This window comes from Bubalus kerabau, chromosome 4 (assembly GCF_029407905.1).
Source record: "Bubalus kerabau isolate K-KA32 ecotype Philippines breed swamp buffalo chromosome 4, PCC_UOA_SB_1v2, whole genome shotgun sequence".
NCBI lineage: Eukaryota > Metazoa > Chordata > Mammalia > Artiodactyla > Bovidae > Bubalus > Bubalus kerabau.
The window spans coordinates 131,492,438-131,511,164 of record NC_073627.1 but is presented as its reverse complement, the minus strand read 5'-3'; the positions used below and the strand labels follow the sequence as shown (position 1 = coordinate 131,511,164).

Sequence of the window (18,727 nt, the reverse complement as noted above, 5' to 3'; positions counted from 1 at the left end):
AAAATAAGGTAACCGTATTGTCCTACTAGATTTGATATAACAAGGCTGTCTTAACATAGTGTGGACCTTGATGGAGAAATAGACAAATAGAAGAGAAGACCAGAGACAGACTCATGCATATACGGAACTGCAGTATGTAAGCAACACTGCAGAAATCTGTTAATAATGAAAGACAACTGGTTTTCCAAATGGGATAATATTTTACTTATATCTACCTCATACCAGGTGCATTAACAACTTAAATGTTAAAAGAAAATATTTAAAATATTCAATAGAAAATATAGGGAAATATCTTCTTGATCTTAGGACACAGAACATTCCCTGAACAAGACAGCAAAAGCATGAACCACAAGAGAAAAGATTGATAAATAAAGACTGACACATTTAAATTAAGAGCTCCTTTTCAACAAAGACATTGTAACAAAAGTAAAAAGATAGTTCTTACTGTACAAATCTAACAATGATAAATCTTGAAAATTCATAGTAACTGTTCATGAAATTGTTTATCTAAAAATGTTTTACACAAACTAGCAAAGAACAAGCTTATACAAAAAATTCAAGGCATATATGAATAAAACTAAGCCAATACCTACATCTAAAAACAGTTTAAATCTCATTATTTTAATGGTACACATAAAACTTCTATGCCAGATGGAGATCAATAATGTAAATATATATATATATACTTTAAAAAAGCAGTAAACAAACACTTTGACCCTACCACTGTCTCAAGAAAGTCATAAGTGATTTTTAATAACATGTTAAACAGTGAAGATGGTAAGAAACAAAAGTCATAATAATCTCATTGACATTAACATGCACAGTACCATTCCATAAACTCTGAATCTTGCTGAGCAGCTGGCACTCTGAGATACACAATTAGTGGAGACACAGTCACTGATATTAGGGCTATAATCTAGGCAGCAAGAAATACTGATAAAATACATATATATGAAACAGAAGTCAAATTTCCACTTAAGTCTCAAATTAATCTTTTTTTCTATACCTTCACCATTTCTGTAACCACTCCTAAATAATCTCTGGCACTGATTATATTCTATCCCAATCTACTGACTATACTGCAGCCATAGTAACCTTTTTTGAAATGTAAGAGGACTAAAGATGCCTTTTTTGGTGAGACTTCAAATTCAGAAACATTTGGCACAGGGCTAAAATAGAGAGGGGGCAGGGCTCACATGACTGAACAATGGAAGTACAGAAGAATTCACCTATGCTGCTTCTGTAATTAGGAAATAAGTGCCTACTTACCCTAGGAGGAAAACAAGGATTCTTCTTCAGAAAACTAAACCACAACAACCTCCAGACACTGATACTTGGAGGTTGCTCCAAGGAAAATGCCAGCCTATCAAAGAATATTTAAGTGAAGTCCACCAGGAGACAAACAATCAGCTCTTTAGTGTCTCAGAAAAGCAGAAAGAATTGTTATGTCCAAAGGTAAAACGCTATAAAAAATAATAAGAAAAAGTTCTTGGGAAATAAATGTCATAATAGTAGAAACAAAGAATTCAGTAGAAAGAATTGAAAATAAAGCTGAGGAAATCTCTCAGAAAAGCAATCCAAGACTCTTCCATTCAACTGAATAGAGATCAGCAAACTTTTTCTGCAAAGGATTGGACAGTAAATAGTTTAGGCTTTGCCAGCCATGTGGTGTCTTGACGCTAAGTTGCTTCAGTCGTATCAGACTCTATGTGACCCCATAGACGGCAGCCCACGAGGCTCCCCCATCCCTGGGATTCTCCAGGCAAGAACACTGGAGTGGGTTGCCATTTCCTTCTCCAATGAGTGAAAGTGAAGTCGCTCAGTCGTGTCCAACTCTTAGCGACCCCATGGACTGCAGCCCACCAGGCTCCTCCATCCAAGGGATTTTCCAGGCAAGAGTGCTGGAGTGGGGTGCCATTGCCTTCTCTGTGGTCTCTTGATGCAACCATTCAATTCTGCTGTTGTAGTATGAAAGCAGCCCAAGATAGTACATAAACAAATGGGACCCACAGCAGGCAAGATTTGGCCTGTGAGCTATAGTTTGCTGACCCTTGCGGTAAAAGGATATTTTAAAAAGAGAGGACAAAAGAAAACACAGAGGAATAAATAATCAATAAGTAAGAAAAATTCCCAGGGGCTTCCTTGGTGGTCCAGTGGTTAAGAACCCATCTGCCAATGCAGGGAACACAGGTTTAATCCCTGATCCAGGAAGATCACACATGCTGTGAGACAACTAAGCCCATGCACCACAAACACTGAACCTGCACTCGAGCCCACAAGCTGCAACAACTGAAGCCTGCATGCCCTAAAGCCCATGCTCCAAAACAAGAGAAGCCACTGCAATGAGAAACCAACACAGTGCAACTAGAGTAGCCCCTGCTTACCATAAGTAGAGAAAGTCCTAGAGCAGCAATGAAGACCCAGTGCAGCCAAAAATAAGTAAATAATTTTTTTAAAATATATTTTATGAAAAGGAAAGAAAAATTCACAGAACTAAAATCATGAGTTTTTAAATTGAAAGGGTCCAATACAAAGCACATCATATTATCAAATTTCAGAACACCAGGGTAAACAGATCACAAAGGTTCCCAAAGAGGAAAAAAAACTTGGTCCTATACAAAGAATGGGAAACTAGATGATATTTACTTTTTAAGAGCAACACTAAATTAGAAAGCCTTCAAAATTGAAAGAGAATTCTACACCTACTGAAATTAGCAATCACATGTGAGGGGAGAATAAAGGTATTTATCAGACACATAATAAATTAAAATTTTACCTCTAAGGTACCCTTATTTGAGAGCTATTGAAAGATATATTCCAACAGAACAATGGAGTAAGCCAAAAATGAGGAAGACGTGATATCCAGAAAAAAAACAGGAACCCAACACAGAAACAACTGAGGGAAGTCCCAGAACAACAGCTGTGCAACAAACCTAGAAAATGAGTTCAGATTGGAAATGGCAGAAGAAGGGTTTCAGGACAGAGTTTTTAGGATACAGAATTGAAGTGACATATTTGAGCATATGAAAAATATTGACAGCATTGTGGCAGAGATGTGGAGCATTTTTTAAAAATTAACTAAAAATATACAAAAAACAGGAAATTTTTTTAAGTGAAAAGATTATTAACTCCAAAAGAAGCAAAAGGACAGTTAACATCATACTTAACAATAAAAAGGAGAAACTATTTCCTCTAAGGTCAGGAACAAGATAAGAATGTCCACTCTTAGCACTTTTATTCAACATAGTATTGGAAGTTCCAGCCACAGCAATCAGATGAGAAAAAGAAATAAAAGGAATCCAAACTGAAAAGAAAGAAGTAAAACTGTCACTGTTTGCAGGTGACATGATACTTAGAAAATCCTAAACATATCACCAGCAAACTACTAGAGCTCAATGAATTTGGTAAATTTGCAGGATTCAAAATTAATATACAGAAATCTGTTGCATTTCTATATACTAACAACCAAGTTATCAGAAAGAGAAATTAAGTAAATAATCCATTCACCACTGCACAAAAAGAATAAAATATCTAGGAATAAACCTACCTAAGGAGGTAAAAGACCTGTACCTGGAAAACTATAAAACACTAATGAAAGAAATGAAGATGACACAAACAGATGGAAAGCTATACCATGTACATGGATTGGAAGAGTTAATATTCTTAAAATGACCATACTCCCCAAAGCAATCTATATATTCAATGCAAACCCTACCAATATGCCAAGGGCATTTTTCACAGTACTAGAACAAATAATTTTTAAATTTGTATGGAAACAAAAAAGATCCTGAATGGCCAAAACAATCTTGAGAAAGAACAGAGCTGGAGGAATCATGTTCCCTGACTTCTGACTACACTACAAAGCTACAGTAATCAAAACAGTATGGTACTGGCACAAAAACAGACACATAGATAAGTGACACAGCATAGAGAGCTGAGAAATAAATCCACCTACTCATGGTCAATAAATCTACAACAAGAGGCTAGAATATACGATGGAAAAAAGCAGTCTCTTCAGTAAGTAGTGCCGGGACAGTTACATGTAAAAAAATGCAATTAGAAAATTATCTAAAACCATATACAAAAATAAACTCAAAATGGATTAAAGACCTAAATGTAACACCATAAACCATAAAGCTTCTAGAAGAAAACACAGGCAGAACACTCTGACATAAATCTTAGCAATATTTCTTTTGGATCTGTCTCATAAAGAAAAGGAAATAGAAGCAAAAATAAACAAATGGGACCTAATCAAAATTAAAAGCTTTTGCACAGCAAAATAAACCATCAGCAAAACAAAAAGACAACCTACTGGATGGGAGAAAATCTGTGCTAATGATGTGACCAATAAGGGGTTTATACCCAAAATATATAAACGACTCATATAACTCAACAGCAAAAACACCAAACAACCCAACTAAAAAATGTGCAGAAGACCTAAGCCGACTCACAGATATAGAAAACAAACTGATGACTACCATTAAGGACAGGGAAAGGAGGTGGGGCAAGATAGGGGTAGGCAACTAAGAGATACAATCTATTATGTAGAAAATAGATAAGCTACAAGGATAAATATATTCTTGTACAATACAGAGAATATAGCCAATATTTTATAATAACTATAAATGGAATATAACCTTTAAAAATTGTGAATCACTATGTTATATACCTATAACATATAATACTGCATATCAACTATATCTCAATTAAAAATAAACACTAAACACATCCTAAAAGTCATTACAGTAAAACCGACATTTTAAAGAAAACAAAGCAAAAGTCTGTACTGTTTATCACTATTTGGCTTAGCAAGAAACAATGTCGTTATAATCAAAACAATGAGATATTCATCACTCATTTAACCAAAAATTATAATAATAAAATTATGGGGGAAGGAAATAGGAGAGTAGGGTGGAAAGCTAGATCTGCACCTCATATAGCAAGAAGTGAAGAGACTATGTCTAAATTTGATTAAGAAATCACAGTCTACACATGGTATTTAGGAATAAGAGCTAAATACCAGGGAACATGGCCAAAAGGATTAAAAGTAGTTTCTTAAAAGGAGGACCTGGAGATGTAGAAGGGTAGGTGCTATGTCTTTTTACTTGGCTTTGAACTATGTAAATAAATGAATTTCAAAAATTAATTTAAAATAATTAACATTTATCAAAAAGCCGATAACTGGCAAATAATATTTGCAACACTATATTACTGCATCAGTCTTATAAAAAGAAGATCAATTATCTTAAAATTATAAGGAACTCTGACAGAAGACAACAACATAATATATGCAAGGGACATGAACAGACAATTCATTAAAAAAAATTTACTATCCAAGGTACATATAAAAAGTTTCACCTTTCAAAGCAATGAAAGAAAAAGTCCAGATTAAAACAGCAAAGCAGCATTTTTTTAACCTACTAATTAGCAAAAATTTGAGGAATGAGTAATATTAATGTTGTAAAATGGATTCATAGTAAAAGTGTAAGTTAATATATCATTTCTGGAGAAAATTTTGGTAATATTAATCAAAACCTTAAAAATATGACTGACATCTGATTCAATAATTCCTGCTAAAAATGCATCTTTAAGGAAACAGTTACAAGTACAATAAAAGGATTCAGCTACAAGGGTATTTATTTTAGCAAAATTTAATTAAGACTGTCTTTTTCATATTGATTTACCTGAAACAATAAAATAGCCTTACCTGAACTGTACGTCCTGCATTGATATGCTCTTCATGCAACTTGTCCCATACTCTGCACCTCTGATACTGTACGAAAGAAAAGGAAAGGTACTGAATTTTTTTTAATCACTAAGTGATTATCCCCAGTTTACCACAAAAATCCCCACTCACCCACCCAAACTTAAACATGCCAGCTAAAAAAGTTACTGACTTAGTAGTGGGAATTAACTGTCCAAAGACCATACAGGTAGGAAGTTTTCAAAAACATTACACACAAAATTCTGGCAAATGGTAAAACAAATAAAAACCACTAAATACTTTACTTTCTTTTACTGAAAAAGAGTATGTATTTTGTCTATAATGCATACTCCTTGGAGGTGAAAAAAATAAATACTGAGAATGTAAAAGAATGTGAAAAATGAAAAGATTAACAGCATTCATCAGATATTCTTACTATACATGAAGATTCTGAAATGTCTGTTAATGACAGCGTCAACTACTGAAAACTAAAATCTCATTTGAGAAAAAGGAACATCGATATCACAGACTAGAAAGTATGTAAAAATGAGAATGCACATTTTATATATTTTAGCTTTTTACCTAGATAATGTTTAGTTTTCACAGTTTCATCTAAGAAATTTAATGAGCATAATGAAAAATTTTTCATTTGAGAAGAACCATAGCAAAATCTGGTAACATGACAATATTTGCACAAAATATAAACAATGTCAAATATCACATATTATTTTTGGTTGAAATTTTTAAAATCCAAATAATTAAGATGTCAGTAGATGTGAATAATGACATCAAACATATTTTTGGTATACCACCCACACACACACACATACACACAAAATCATCCTAGAAATATTCTGAAAGCACATAAACATGAAAATGTCCCATATATACACAGAAGGCCTAACAGATTATAAAAGTAGAGCACTAAAATTTTTTCCAGGGTATTTTTATATTCTCTATTGTTCACAATGCAGCAAAAAAAAAAAAACTCTTGATAACTCCTGAATTTTTTTTACATCTAAGAACTAAACAATAGCCATTACGCTTAAAAATAACGAGACTATATTGAAAATATATTTGCCAAACATAAACTTAAAACCACTACCCAATCAAATAAATTTAAAATTTACTACTTTCACTTCTAATAAAAATTGAATGATGCCAGCAGATTCAGTATAAATGCTCTTTTAGATAGTGTTATATTAATAAAATAAGGGAATGGAAGCCAAAGATACATATGTGAAAACAAGTCATTTTAAAATTCATTACTTAATACTAATCTGTCATGATATTTTTAATAAAAATTAATGTTAAGGAAACAGAGAATCCAGAGAAGTCAGGGCTGCAAGAATTCATGGAGCAGAGTATCAGAGAAGAAAAAGCTGCATGTGAGGATATAACTGCATTAACAGGAGAGGACCATACAGAGAGAGTTCCAGAGATCTGGTGGGTTTTGCTTTTGAGTCTTCAGCTGAGTACAGAGCAGCACAAACACATAAGGAAACTACCTGACGTCAGAAAAAGAATCACTGAAAAAGACCAGGTAGGCTCATCCCCCAAAATCACACAAGCCCAGAAACAGTTCATGTGACCACCAGTCAGAGTAGAAAAATCTCTCAACATACTGGAATCAGGCAGAGTACTCCAAAGTACTGTACTGTGTGAGGGAAAGTTAGGCCTGGAACAAAGGCAGTTCTGATCCTCTGCAAGCTTAAAAGAGCCTCAAAAGGATCAAACTGGTCCTAAATAACTTAAATGTATCTCAGAATAAATAAAGTTCAAAAGTACTCAAAGAAATTTTGGAATATTCAGTATCCAACAAATTCAGAATGTCTGGCATCCAATAAACAATTACCATGCATGAGGTTGCTAAGAGTTGGACACGACGGAGCGACTTCACTTTCACTTTTCACTTTCATGCATTGGAGAAGGAAATGGCAACCCACTCCAGTGTTCTTGCCTGGAGAATCCCAGGGACAGGGGAGCCTGGTGGGCTGCCGTCTATGGGGACATGTCTGACACAGAGTCAGACATGACTGAAGCGACTTAGCAGCAGCAGCAGCATGTATGCAAAAAAAAAAAAAAAAGCAGGAAAATATGATCTATAATAAGAAAAACCAATCAACAGAAACAGACTTAGATATGATAGAGATAATGGAATTAAGACAAAGATATTAAAAGTTATGATGTATTCCATGTTTAAGAAAGCTGAAGAAAACTGAAGATATGGAGATATGAAAGATAGTTTTTATTCAATTCCTAAAATTAAAAAGGTAGCTGAAATGAAAAATGAAATGGATGGATTGAACAGGTTAAGACATGCAAAGAAAAGATTAGTAAATTTAAAGATGTAAAACAGAAACCATCCAAAATGAAACAGAAAAAAAAGATGGCCAATAAATGAATATAGTATCAATAATCAAAGGCCAATTGAAAGCAACATTGAAAACTGAAAGCAACTGTTATGAAGTTGGACTCCCTGAAGGAGAGAAAAAATATGTGAAAAATTAATAAGATAGTGGCTGAGATGGTAGAGTAAGAAGATCCTGAGCTCACCTCCTCCCACAGGTGCACCAAAATTTTCAGAGCAAGTATGGATGAGAACAACTTAAAGACTACCAGAAAAGATTTTCCACAACTAAAGAAGGAATTCCTTATAAAGAAGGAATCATATAGTTTATGGACAAAAGATACAAACTTTCAGTCATAAGATATATAAGAACCAGGGAGATAATGTATGATTAAGATAATTACCACTGCTGCATGTTACATACAAAAGTTATTAAACAGAGAGTAAATCCTAATCTATTTTTTTTCTTTTATTTTGTATCTGTATGAGATGATGGGCATTCATTATTTCTTTGTGATAATCATTTCATGATATATGTAAGTCAAATCATTATGTTGTACACCTTACACAGTTCTGCATGTCAGTTATATCTCAACAAGGAAGGAAAAAAAGAAAAATGAATGGCCAAAGCTTTTCCAAATTTGGTAAAAACTATAAATCCACAGATCCAAGAAACTCAAGGAATACCATAAATAAGAAAATGAAGAAATGTATACTAATGCGTAACAAGTGATAGTAAAATCTAAAAAACAGTAAGAGGAAAAAAGATGTGAAGTACAGAGGAACACAGATAAGAATGATAGAAGACTTCTTGTGATAAACAGTGCAAACCAGAAAACACTGAAGCAACATCTTGAAAGTACTAAAACAATCTAAAAGTCAACCTAGAATTCTATACCCAGAAAAAATATTTTTTTTTCAATTGAAGGCCAAATAAGACTTTTTTCCAAACACAAAAAGCAAGCAGAATTCATTATCACCAGCAAAACTGCACTACAAGAAATGTGAAAGGAAGTCCTTCAGGTTGATGAGAAAACACTACCAGACAGAAACCTGTCTCTACAAAAAAGTGAGAGCACTGAAAATGGTAAAATCAGTTCAGTTCAGTTGCTCACTCGTGTCCGACTCTTTGCGACCCCATGAACCGCAGCACGCCAGGCCTCCCTGTCTATCACCAACTCCTGGAGTCCACCCAAACCCATGTCCACTGAGTCAGTGATGCCATCCAACCATCTCATCCTCTGTCATCTCCTTCTCCTTCTGCCCTCAATCTTTCCCAGCATCAGGATCTTTTCAAATGAGTCAGCTCTTTGCATCAGGTGGCCAAAGTACTGGAGTTTCAGCTTCAAAATCAGTCCTTCCAAAGAATACAGGCCTAATCTCCTTTAGGATGGACTGGTTGGATCTCCTTGCAGTCCAAGGGACTCTCAAGAGTCTTCTCCAACACCACAGTTCAAAAGCATCAATACTTCAGCACTCAGCTTTCTTTATAGTCCAACTCTCACATCCATACATGACCACTGGAAAAACCATAGCCTTGACTAGACGGACATAAATTATATTACAATAATACTACATAGATTCTGAGAGAAGAAATTGAAGTGCATTGTCATAAAATTTTTATATGTGAAGTGATATATATATAACACATTACTTGAAGGTAGACTATCATAAGTTCAAGATGAATACTCTGAACTGTAAAGGAACCATTTAAAAATAAAAACATAGAGGTATAATTAATAAGCCAATAAAAGAGAAAAAAACACAATCTTAAAAATATGCAATTAATCCAAAAGGGAGTAAAACATGAAAAAAAAAAAAAGGGGGAGAAAGAATAGATGGAACAAACAGACAAAAAGAGCAAGATAGTAGATTTAAAGACAACCATTTGTTAAATATCTATTCATTATAAAACTTATCAGAAACTTAAAAAAGAAGTTAACATCCTCAATCTCATAGAAGCATCTGTAAAAACTCTACAGTTAACATCATGAGTGGTGGTAAAAGATCATTCCCTAATATTGAGAACAAGGTAAGGAGTTCTGATCTTGCACTGGAGGCCATAGCCAGGACAATAAGGTAAGAAAGGAAGTGAGAGAAGAAAGCAAAGGAGGGAAGGAAGGAAGGGAGGAGGAGAGGGGAAGGAGAGGAAACAGAAGAGAGAAAAGAAAGAAGGAAGTAGGCAGGCAAAGATTAGAAAGGAAAAAATAAAACAGTCTGTCATCATGACTGTCTACATAGAAAATATCAAAGACTCGATTCAAAGAGACGGAAAAGGAATGATGAGCAGATTACCTGTCAAGAGATTTCATAAAACAGTTTGCCTTTGCCAAGGGCTTCTCCTTAGGGCTTCTCTCTAAAAGGTTTTTAAACATAGCAACTTTGGAAGGAAATATTTTCTAGATGCTATTGGATATACACTTTTCACAGAGTGGGCAGAAGGATTTGTCTCAGCACTATTTGCTCTTATGTGGCTTCCAGGCCACTAAGCTTTGCCCCAATATTTCAAGGTGGATGGAACTCAGAATGACATCCCCAATGTGATTCAGATTCCGTTCTTTTCCTCTGCTGGATACTGCAACTTCTAATAGATACCCTTAACTGCTATGAATAAACTGGACCAAGAAAGAGGAAAAACAACTACAGAAAAAAAAAAATCATAGATACAGTTTTTCAGTCATTTCAGGAAGATGTTTTGTCTCACCACATGCATTCATGTTGTTCTTCATGTGTCTCATGGCCTCATGGTATACCAGTGGAACAGGCACAAGCAGAGAATCCAACATTCACAGAAACAGCCTTTCCCCTGCTGCTGCTGCTGCTAAGTCGCTTCAGTCGTGTCCAACTCTGTGCGACCCCATAGACGGCAGCCCACCAAGCTCCCCCGTCCCTGGGATTCGCCAGGCAAGAACACTGGAGTGGGTTGCCATTTCCTTCTCCAGTGCATGAAAGTGAAAAGTGAAAGTGAAGCCGCTCAGTCATGTCTGACTCTTAGCGACCCCACGGACTGCAGCCTACCAGGCTCCTCCGTCCATGGGATTTTCCAGGCAAGAGTACTGGAGTGGGGTGCCATTGCCTTCTCCGAGCCTTTCCCCTAGACTTTCCCAAAAGAGACCAAAGCACATTCTTATGCTGGTGAGAAAAAGCCGTGTCCACCATTCTCATCCTGGTGAACACCTTGTCTCCTTTTGCCCTCTCTTCTAGTTTATCATTTTGGATAACCCTGATTATAAACCCACACCACCGTGTGATGAACACCTCTGCACAGGCATTTTCAGGCTTCCTGACATTAATCCCTTTGTGCTCTTTGGCAGTGACACCAGGTCTCTCAGTTTCACTTTGCCTGCTCAGCAAGGAGAACAAATATTCTAAGAGTAGTACCCGGGCTAAGAGTTCTCTCTAGAACGCCTCACCATCTACTTAAACAACTTTATGTATTTGTAGGCTCACATTTTATGTCATTTCATCTTCCAGTATATTCTGATTCAAAATTGAAAAACAATGATAATAATTCTGCCTCATATTGCATAGAGTATAAAAACATAAAAGCTAATCATAATTATTAAAAATGATTTTCCAAAATTATATAATGTTTTCACTATGTGCTCAGTCACTCAGTCATATCTGAGTCTTTGCGACCCCATGGACTGTAGCCTGCCAAGCTCCTCTGTCCATGGGGATTTTCCAGGTAAGAATACTGAAGTGGGTAGTCGTTCCCTCCTCCAAGGGATCTTCCCAACCCAGGGATCGAACCCACGTCTCCCACGTTGTAGAAGGATTCTTTACCATCTGAGCCACCAGGGAAGCGCAAGTTATTTATTATAGGTTCGGGAAATTTTATGATGATATAACACAGAGAATGTTCAGGATTTAGGAGTTTAGGGTATAAAAGCACTTTAAACCTTATGCTGACACTTAAAAGATTTATTTAAATTTACAGGCATAGTAGGAAAAAAAAAATGCTTCAGTTGGAGAGAAAAAGACCCAGAAATACTATGGAACTGTAAAATTATATGTGGTATCCAAAGGACTGACATAAGATCAGTGTGTTTGTGGTATAATGTATGATGGGAAGATGATGAGAAAGAAGCAGAGAAAGTAGATGAAAAGCTTCTTTTGCCAGAAATAAGAGGATATCTCAATGATCTGAATGATCAGAACCCCTTATAGGGAAGATGATGGCTTTATGGAGGATTAACCAGGTAGGATGAGATTATTGTAGATAATGAAAAGTTTAAGTATTCAATTCAAATAAATTATTAAACTCAATAAAAAAGAAAAAAATCAAAGACTCAAAAAGTAAAGCTACATAATATTAACAGATAGTCCAATGAGCATAAGCCATAAAATTAGGATTACTCATGTAACGAAGATAAATAATATCCACCCTACAGTGAGGTTAAAAGTAATTCACCTTATTGTGTCTGCCATATATGAAAAATGTAAAACTCAAACACAAAGGATCTCAGGAATGTTGTGCCTCTCCTAATGATTATAAACAATTAACTGACAGCACCAATGTTGAGTACCTGAAAACAGTAACTTACTTGTTAAGTAACTCATTTCCAAGTATCAACTTTGCATTCAGGGATTCTTTATATAATATCTCAATCCTCAAAATAACACTATGAGAAAGATTTTACTGTTACCTTTACAACTCTCTAGAGATCAATCATGGGCCTCTGCAGACTCCCCATGAATGGTTAAAATGGTTGTGAACCTGAAGGTCTACTGCACAGTGCTGTGTGGGGATGCTGTATTTGTATCTGACCCAGGATGGAGTCAACCAGGTAATGTTCCACAGGATGTTACTAAGTTGGGATTTGAACAAAAAACAAAGTTTGAAAGATGAGCAAATGGAGTGGATACTGCTAATAAATGTAGGAAAGCCAGAGTATTCAATTCTATTTTTTCCATTTTCCTTCTTCACTGGAAAATGAGCATAAAAATAGAACACTCCACAATAGACAAGACTAAGAGGAAAACAAAAACCAAAAAAGAGTGAGAACAAACTTAAATCATGCTATATTTCAGGCACAATATTAGAAGATTAATATATTTAGCAGCATGGTGATTTCAAGAAAGTAATTTAACCACTCCAAGTCTGCTTCCCCACCTAAAAAAGGAAGACAATAAAAAGGCTAACCTATCGGGATGCTGTGAGATTAAATATGATAAATACAAAAACTTTATACAGCATTCAACAGATAAACACAACAGCTACTGTCTTTATTATTATTATTTGCTCACATGTCAAGTAAGTTGTAGAAGAGATTAGTGTCTTGGATGAAGACCGAATAGATGAAACCTTATGTCTCACAACAAAATTCTAAGAAAAAGAAAATAGCTCAGACTCTACGTTTGCTACACAATGTTAAACCTAAATTAGGTTTAATTATTAAAGGCTGTCATTCCAAATACCTGCAGAGGAGAAAAGGCTTTAAATGATTTAATGTGTGTTGGGGGGGAAATTACAAGAAATAACCTCCTAAAAAATTAGTTAAGTTGGGACCACTGACAAACATTTCTAAAATGCACTGTTTTTACAAAATGTCATTTTTTTGTATTGTCTATTTGCACAGTGGACACAATTAGGATGTTTTTGGTTGCAAATAACAGAAAGCTCAAAGTTTAAAGAAATGGCTTTACTAATAAAGATATTTATTACCTCACATAAACAGCACCCTAAAAGTGGGATGATAAATTCAAGGGTAGTTTAGTTCAGAAGCTTACAAGGTTGTCAAGCACCCAAGTTCTGTCTGCTTTATTACCTTCAACAAAGAGTTTTCACTCTCATACTTATCCCCTCCTGGCTATAGTTACATATACAACAGGGAGACATAAGACCAGCAGAACTGCTTCCTCCCGTGTACATCTTTATACAGTAGAAAAGTCTTTTCCAGAAGTTCCATATCCCAAACATGTTTTTCCCTCAAGTCTCATTAGTCAGATATGTCTATTTTTCATTGCTAACCAAACACTGACAAGCATGAAATTATCACCATTAGACCCATTATCATCACCACCTGTGCTGAGGCTTTCCTATCCTATAACACAGGAGAAAGCAAACTGAATCAGGCGTCCAGCAGAAAAAAACTATGAGGGGGGAAATGTGATTGTAAGATTGAAACAAACATTCTCATACTAAAAAGAGAAATGGGAATAGTTTTTGTGGTAATCACAAGTTAAAAAAACAAATAAATGAAACCAAATCAAAAGTAACAAATCAACAAGACTGATTATATCTGATTTGGTACCACATAGTTCAGGCTTCATACTGCCTAAATAGTCCATACCACTCATTTTCACACTTAATTATATGTTGCCTCATCATATCTGAATTATTTCCTATCTTATTTCTTTAACTGGAGGGTAAACTTCTTACAGATTAGAGACCTAATTTTTTACATAACTTTCAACGCTAAAAATATAAGAAACAGCAAACACCAACACTTATGAAAAGCTAACATATATTTATATCCTGTAATAATTTCCCTTCTCATTAAACCTGGCAGATAAAAGAAATATTCATCTCTGCCTTTTTTCAAAATTTAACCAAAATTACAGTAAAGAACTTTAAAAGGGATCAACCCACAAGAATAATGAGAATACAACAGGAGATATTAACTGACAAGAAACTTTAACATTTTGGAAGCTGGAAAGAGAATGGATATGTTGCAGTTGACTTAGCAGAGCAGAGAAAGTTGAAACCCAGGGTTGAAGAAGGGGTGGAAAGTGGGAGAGAAAGGCAGTGAGAAGTAAGCCAAAGGAACAGCACTATTCCAGAAAGACTCAGTTAACTAGAGGTACCACAACCAGGTAATCAGAGGATGTGTATGGTGGGGCATGCTACACAGTAAGTTTTCCCCAAAAATTCTATAAAATTAAACAAAGAAAATTATGTTCAAGGCTTATTATGTTGTTGTTCCTATTAACTATGCTTAAGTCTATTCTATGTTAGATAACAAAGCTGAAATGCTAACACTTCAAATTTCAGGATTACATTCTAATCAAGTCTATCATGTGTAATAAAACATAATGCTGAAGGACCTATGGAATATAGTCCCAGGTGTCCACAGCACACTACTCTCATTGTTTTCAGATGTTGCCCAATCACTCTGCTAAGGCTTACCTTCAATTTCCCTTCAGTGTGACTTTCTTCTTTTAAATTCATATTGGATGACTGATGGCTAACATAATAAATATTTTATCTTTCTACACCCTTCCCTCAAGAAGCCTATCTCTTTTTGAAAATGAGGCACTGTTAGACACCTGGACTCTAAATTTAGTTCTTAACTCTATTGTCCACAGTAAAGGCAGTGGCTTTTTAATGTTTTTACACTGCCACAAAGTATCTAAAATATGCTATTCAAACTTATATAGATTAAAAAAATCACCATTAAAACTAAACTAGAAGGCCTAGAGATAGAATGATCAAGATTATGGACTAAAACATAGCTCAGTGTAAGTATAACTGCTTAGCCTCAGACATCACCTATACAGTAAATTATTCTGATACCATTTAAAAGTTTCTCAAAAAGTAAAATTTTCAGAAAATGCTAGAGGAAAAAATGTTCTGGCAGAAAAAGATCTATATAACTCTAGAATAATTTCTTTTCTGAAGTCTGGCACAGCAAATTAAATCAGTAACAGACCTGTTTCTATCCCCACCCACCTTTCTCCCAGGTTCTGGCCTTTCCATCGATTATCGGGTGGTACATGTGGCTAGGATCTGAGGGTAATAACAGCAGGTATGTTTGTGTAGAATAAATACAAGAAAGGGGCAATGTGCCAAAGGGAAAAATGTCAAAGGCAAAATAGGACAATGAAAGAAAGAAAGAGTCTTCATAGACCACAGTCCACTTATTTCTTCCTTTCAGAATCAATTCATTTGCCAAATTCTTATCTCGTTAACTGAACACTTCAACATAAGCTCAGGACTTTGAAACACACCTTATCAAACCTCCCACCCAGATACCATTGATCAAAAGTAAACAACTCCATTTCCATACTGTTACAATGCTAAAAGAACGTGCCTTCCTTATTCATTAAAGCATGGAATCTTTATTTCTGCTCACAACAAGAATAACCAGTTTACCAGACAACCCCTTCATCCTTAAAAGTCATAATACTTATCATGGAGAAAGAAGAAAGAAACTAAAAGATTATGAAATGTTAATCTTGAATTCTATTCATATTTGCATTGAAATTTTCACCTTATTTTTCTTGGAACTTACTTTCTAAACTTTTACAGAAGACTTAAGTACTAGAAAGACAGTTGGTATCCATGAGAGAAAAAGCTGGCACTCTTCTTACTTGTATAAGGTACAGAGTTGAGGGTGATAAATTCTGTTTATACTGAAAGGCTTAATGACCACTTCCACCTCCCACCCACTCCCAGCCAAAAAACATTTAATGGAAGCCCTCACAACTTAAAATTTGTAGTGGGGGAGGTTCTCCTGAGAGATCAAATACCACTGATTTGTCCCACAGCAAATAAGACAACACAACCTGCCAAATCCATGCTCAGTACACAGTAAACTTCATGTTCCCATAAATGCCACAACCACTCCATCAGACCCTAGCTGGGCCAGGTTGTATGCAACCTCCACCATAGTCCCCAACGCTAGTTCTTCTCCCTACCTATCTCGTAAGGTGACCTCTAGCTAATATTTGGACTTTGGGGTTTCCTCAAAGGGAAGCCATGAAGCTGGGAAATTCTCTCATATCAAAAAATGATTTACCTCTTTAATCCAAAAGCACTTGAAAAGGACAGGAGTTACTGATGAACACACTCTCACAGTTAAGAAAACTTGCCACTGGGTGAATGAAATTAAGGCAAGCCCTTTAGCGGAAATCCATCACCTTCACATTATAGTCAACTATCAAACAAATTCTAATTATTAACTGCTAATTCATCACTATGTACAACTAAAAAAGCATAGATTCTATTCTTATATCTTTTCATTAAAAAAGGAATAATATGAGAGGAGTATTTGTAGAACAGAAAAAATGAACAATGTTGTTAAATCAACAGGAGCTAGATGTTTTAGCAAAGTCTCTTGCCTGAGATTTTCAATGGAGGTGAAATGCACAACAAATATAAATCAGAATATGTAACTGTTTCTTTAGTAGAAAAATAAAAAACTGGAAAAAAGAAAGAAAATGAAAAAACTCACCTTCTCAATATTTATCTGGTGCTTTCTTAACCTCTCCAGATCTGTTGGAATTACTATCTTAGTAAATTTCTGGATAGCTGGTTCAAGACGCCGTAATTTCACTTTTTCTTCATCTTCAGACATCCTAAAAAAATGCTGTGTCTCTCCTACTTGCAACAATTATCTTCTCCACTCATGCAGAAAAACCTAAAAGGGAAATATTTAAGAATTTTAAAAATTAATTTCCATTATTTTTAAAAACCAACAATTAGATAATTTTGTAAGATATTCTGAACACATACTCAACTTGATGCTGAACCTGAGTGGCTTGTTAACAAACTTAAAAATGTTTTTAAATTTATTTATATTAATTAGAGGATAATTACAATATTGTGATGGCCTCTGCCATACATCAACATGACTCAGCCATAGGCATACAAGTGTCCCCCATACAAGTGTCCCCTCCCTCCTGAACCCCCTTCCCACCCCATCCTTCCCACAAGTTAGGTATATTCACTTTAAAATGTTTAGAAACTAGGAAATAGAGAATAAAACAAAATCAATGATCATCTCACTTACAGTTAGCTACTCTTTCCATTTTTCCTTCCCCCCATCCCCCTATTTTTTCCATTTTGATGTATGTCTTTACAGGTCTTTTTAATATAATGTATGTATATATTTAAATAACTTTTCCCAAAAAACCAGAAGCATACTGTTCAAGTCTTCATCACCCAATGTATCTTTGACAGTGAATAATGTTTTCTAAACAGGTGTCAACTTGCAAAACTGGAAGAAAAAATTTTATCCTTAACATTTCTGCTGTATCAAACTCTATTTCCAATATATATCTAATTATACACTTGAAATATAAAATGCAACTCTTCTCATTGATGTTCTTTAAATTGCCTCTTCCCTTTCTTACAGAGTAATTAGCATTGTCTATAATCAATACAAGTAACCAGTGACAGAGATGGAATAAGAACCCAGTATTCCTGAGAGTACAATCAAAAGTTCTTTCTAATTCACCAGTAGTTTTTCTACCAGTGTTGCAGAGAGTCTAGGGTTATGTCTTTGGGGTCAGGGTAGGTGATGATAAAAGCTGTCAAGTGGGCAGGCTCCAGGACCCCACACCTGCTTCAGCTTCAGAAAATTTTGTTTCATTAATTTCATAAATTTGAACTTATTTTATTTTATGTAAATAAAGGTCTCCACTGCCTAAGCAAGCTTGAAAACCACTCCTGTACATCATGTTTTCATGCTATCTAATTAGCCACAACCTCTCCCATATTAAAAATAAATGAGTTGACTATGTTAATTTCATTGTGGTATCCTAGACTGGGGCACATACAGATAAGGGTTCAGGACTTGGAGGAGTCACTGAATCTTTACAAAAAACTAGGACTATTTTTTAATTATTTCAGAAGATAGAGTCAATTGCTTTCATGAAATTATCAAAACACTCTATCACTCCACAAACATTAAAAACTATTACTTTAAATAATGTTTCTCTCTTTG

At 35.1% G+C, this 18,727-nt stretch overlaps 1 protein-coding gene across 6 annotated transcripts in view; it reads right to left on the bottom strand.

The window, feature by feature from the left end:
- Positions 1-18,727, bottom strand: part of STX17 (syntaxin 17) — an 86,332-nt gene that overhangs the window by 57,343 nt on the left and 10,262 nt on the right. For all 6 annotated transcript variants that reach the window (XR_008713715.1, XR_008713714.1, XM_055578657.1 and 3 more), the window contains exons 2-3: positions 17,234-17,419; positions 5,708-5,773 (exon numbers count right to left, since the gene is read on the bottom strand). Coding sequence is in view for 4 of the 6 variants with exons in the window: in XM_055578657.1 (XP_055434632.1) it covers positions 5,708-5,773; positions 17,234-17,356 (189 nt within the window). In the remaining 2 variants the exon portion in view is untranslated. The remainder of the gene's footprint in view (positions 1-5,707; positions 5,774-17,233; positions 17,420-18,727) is intronic.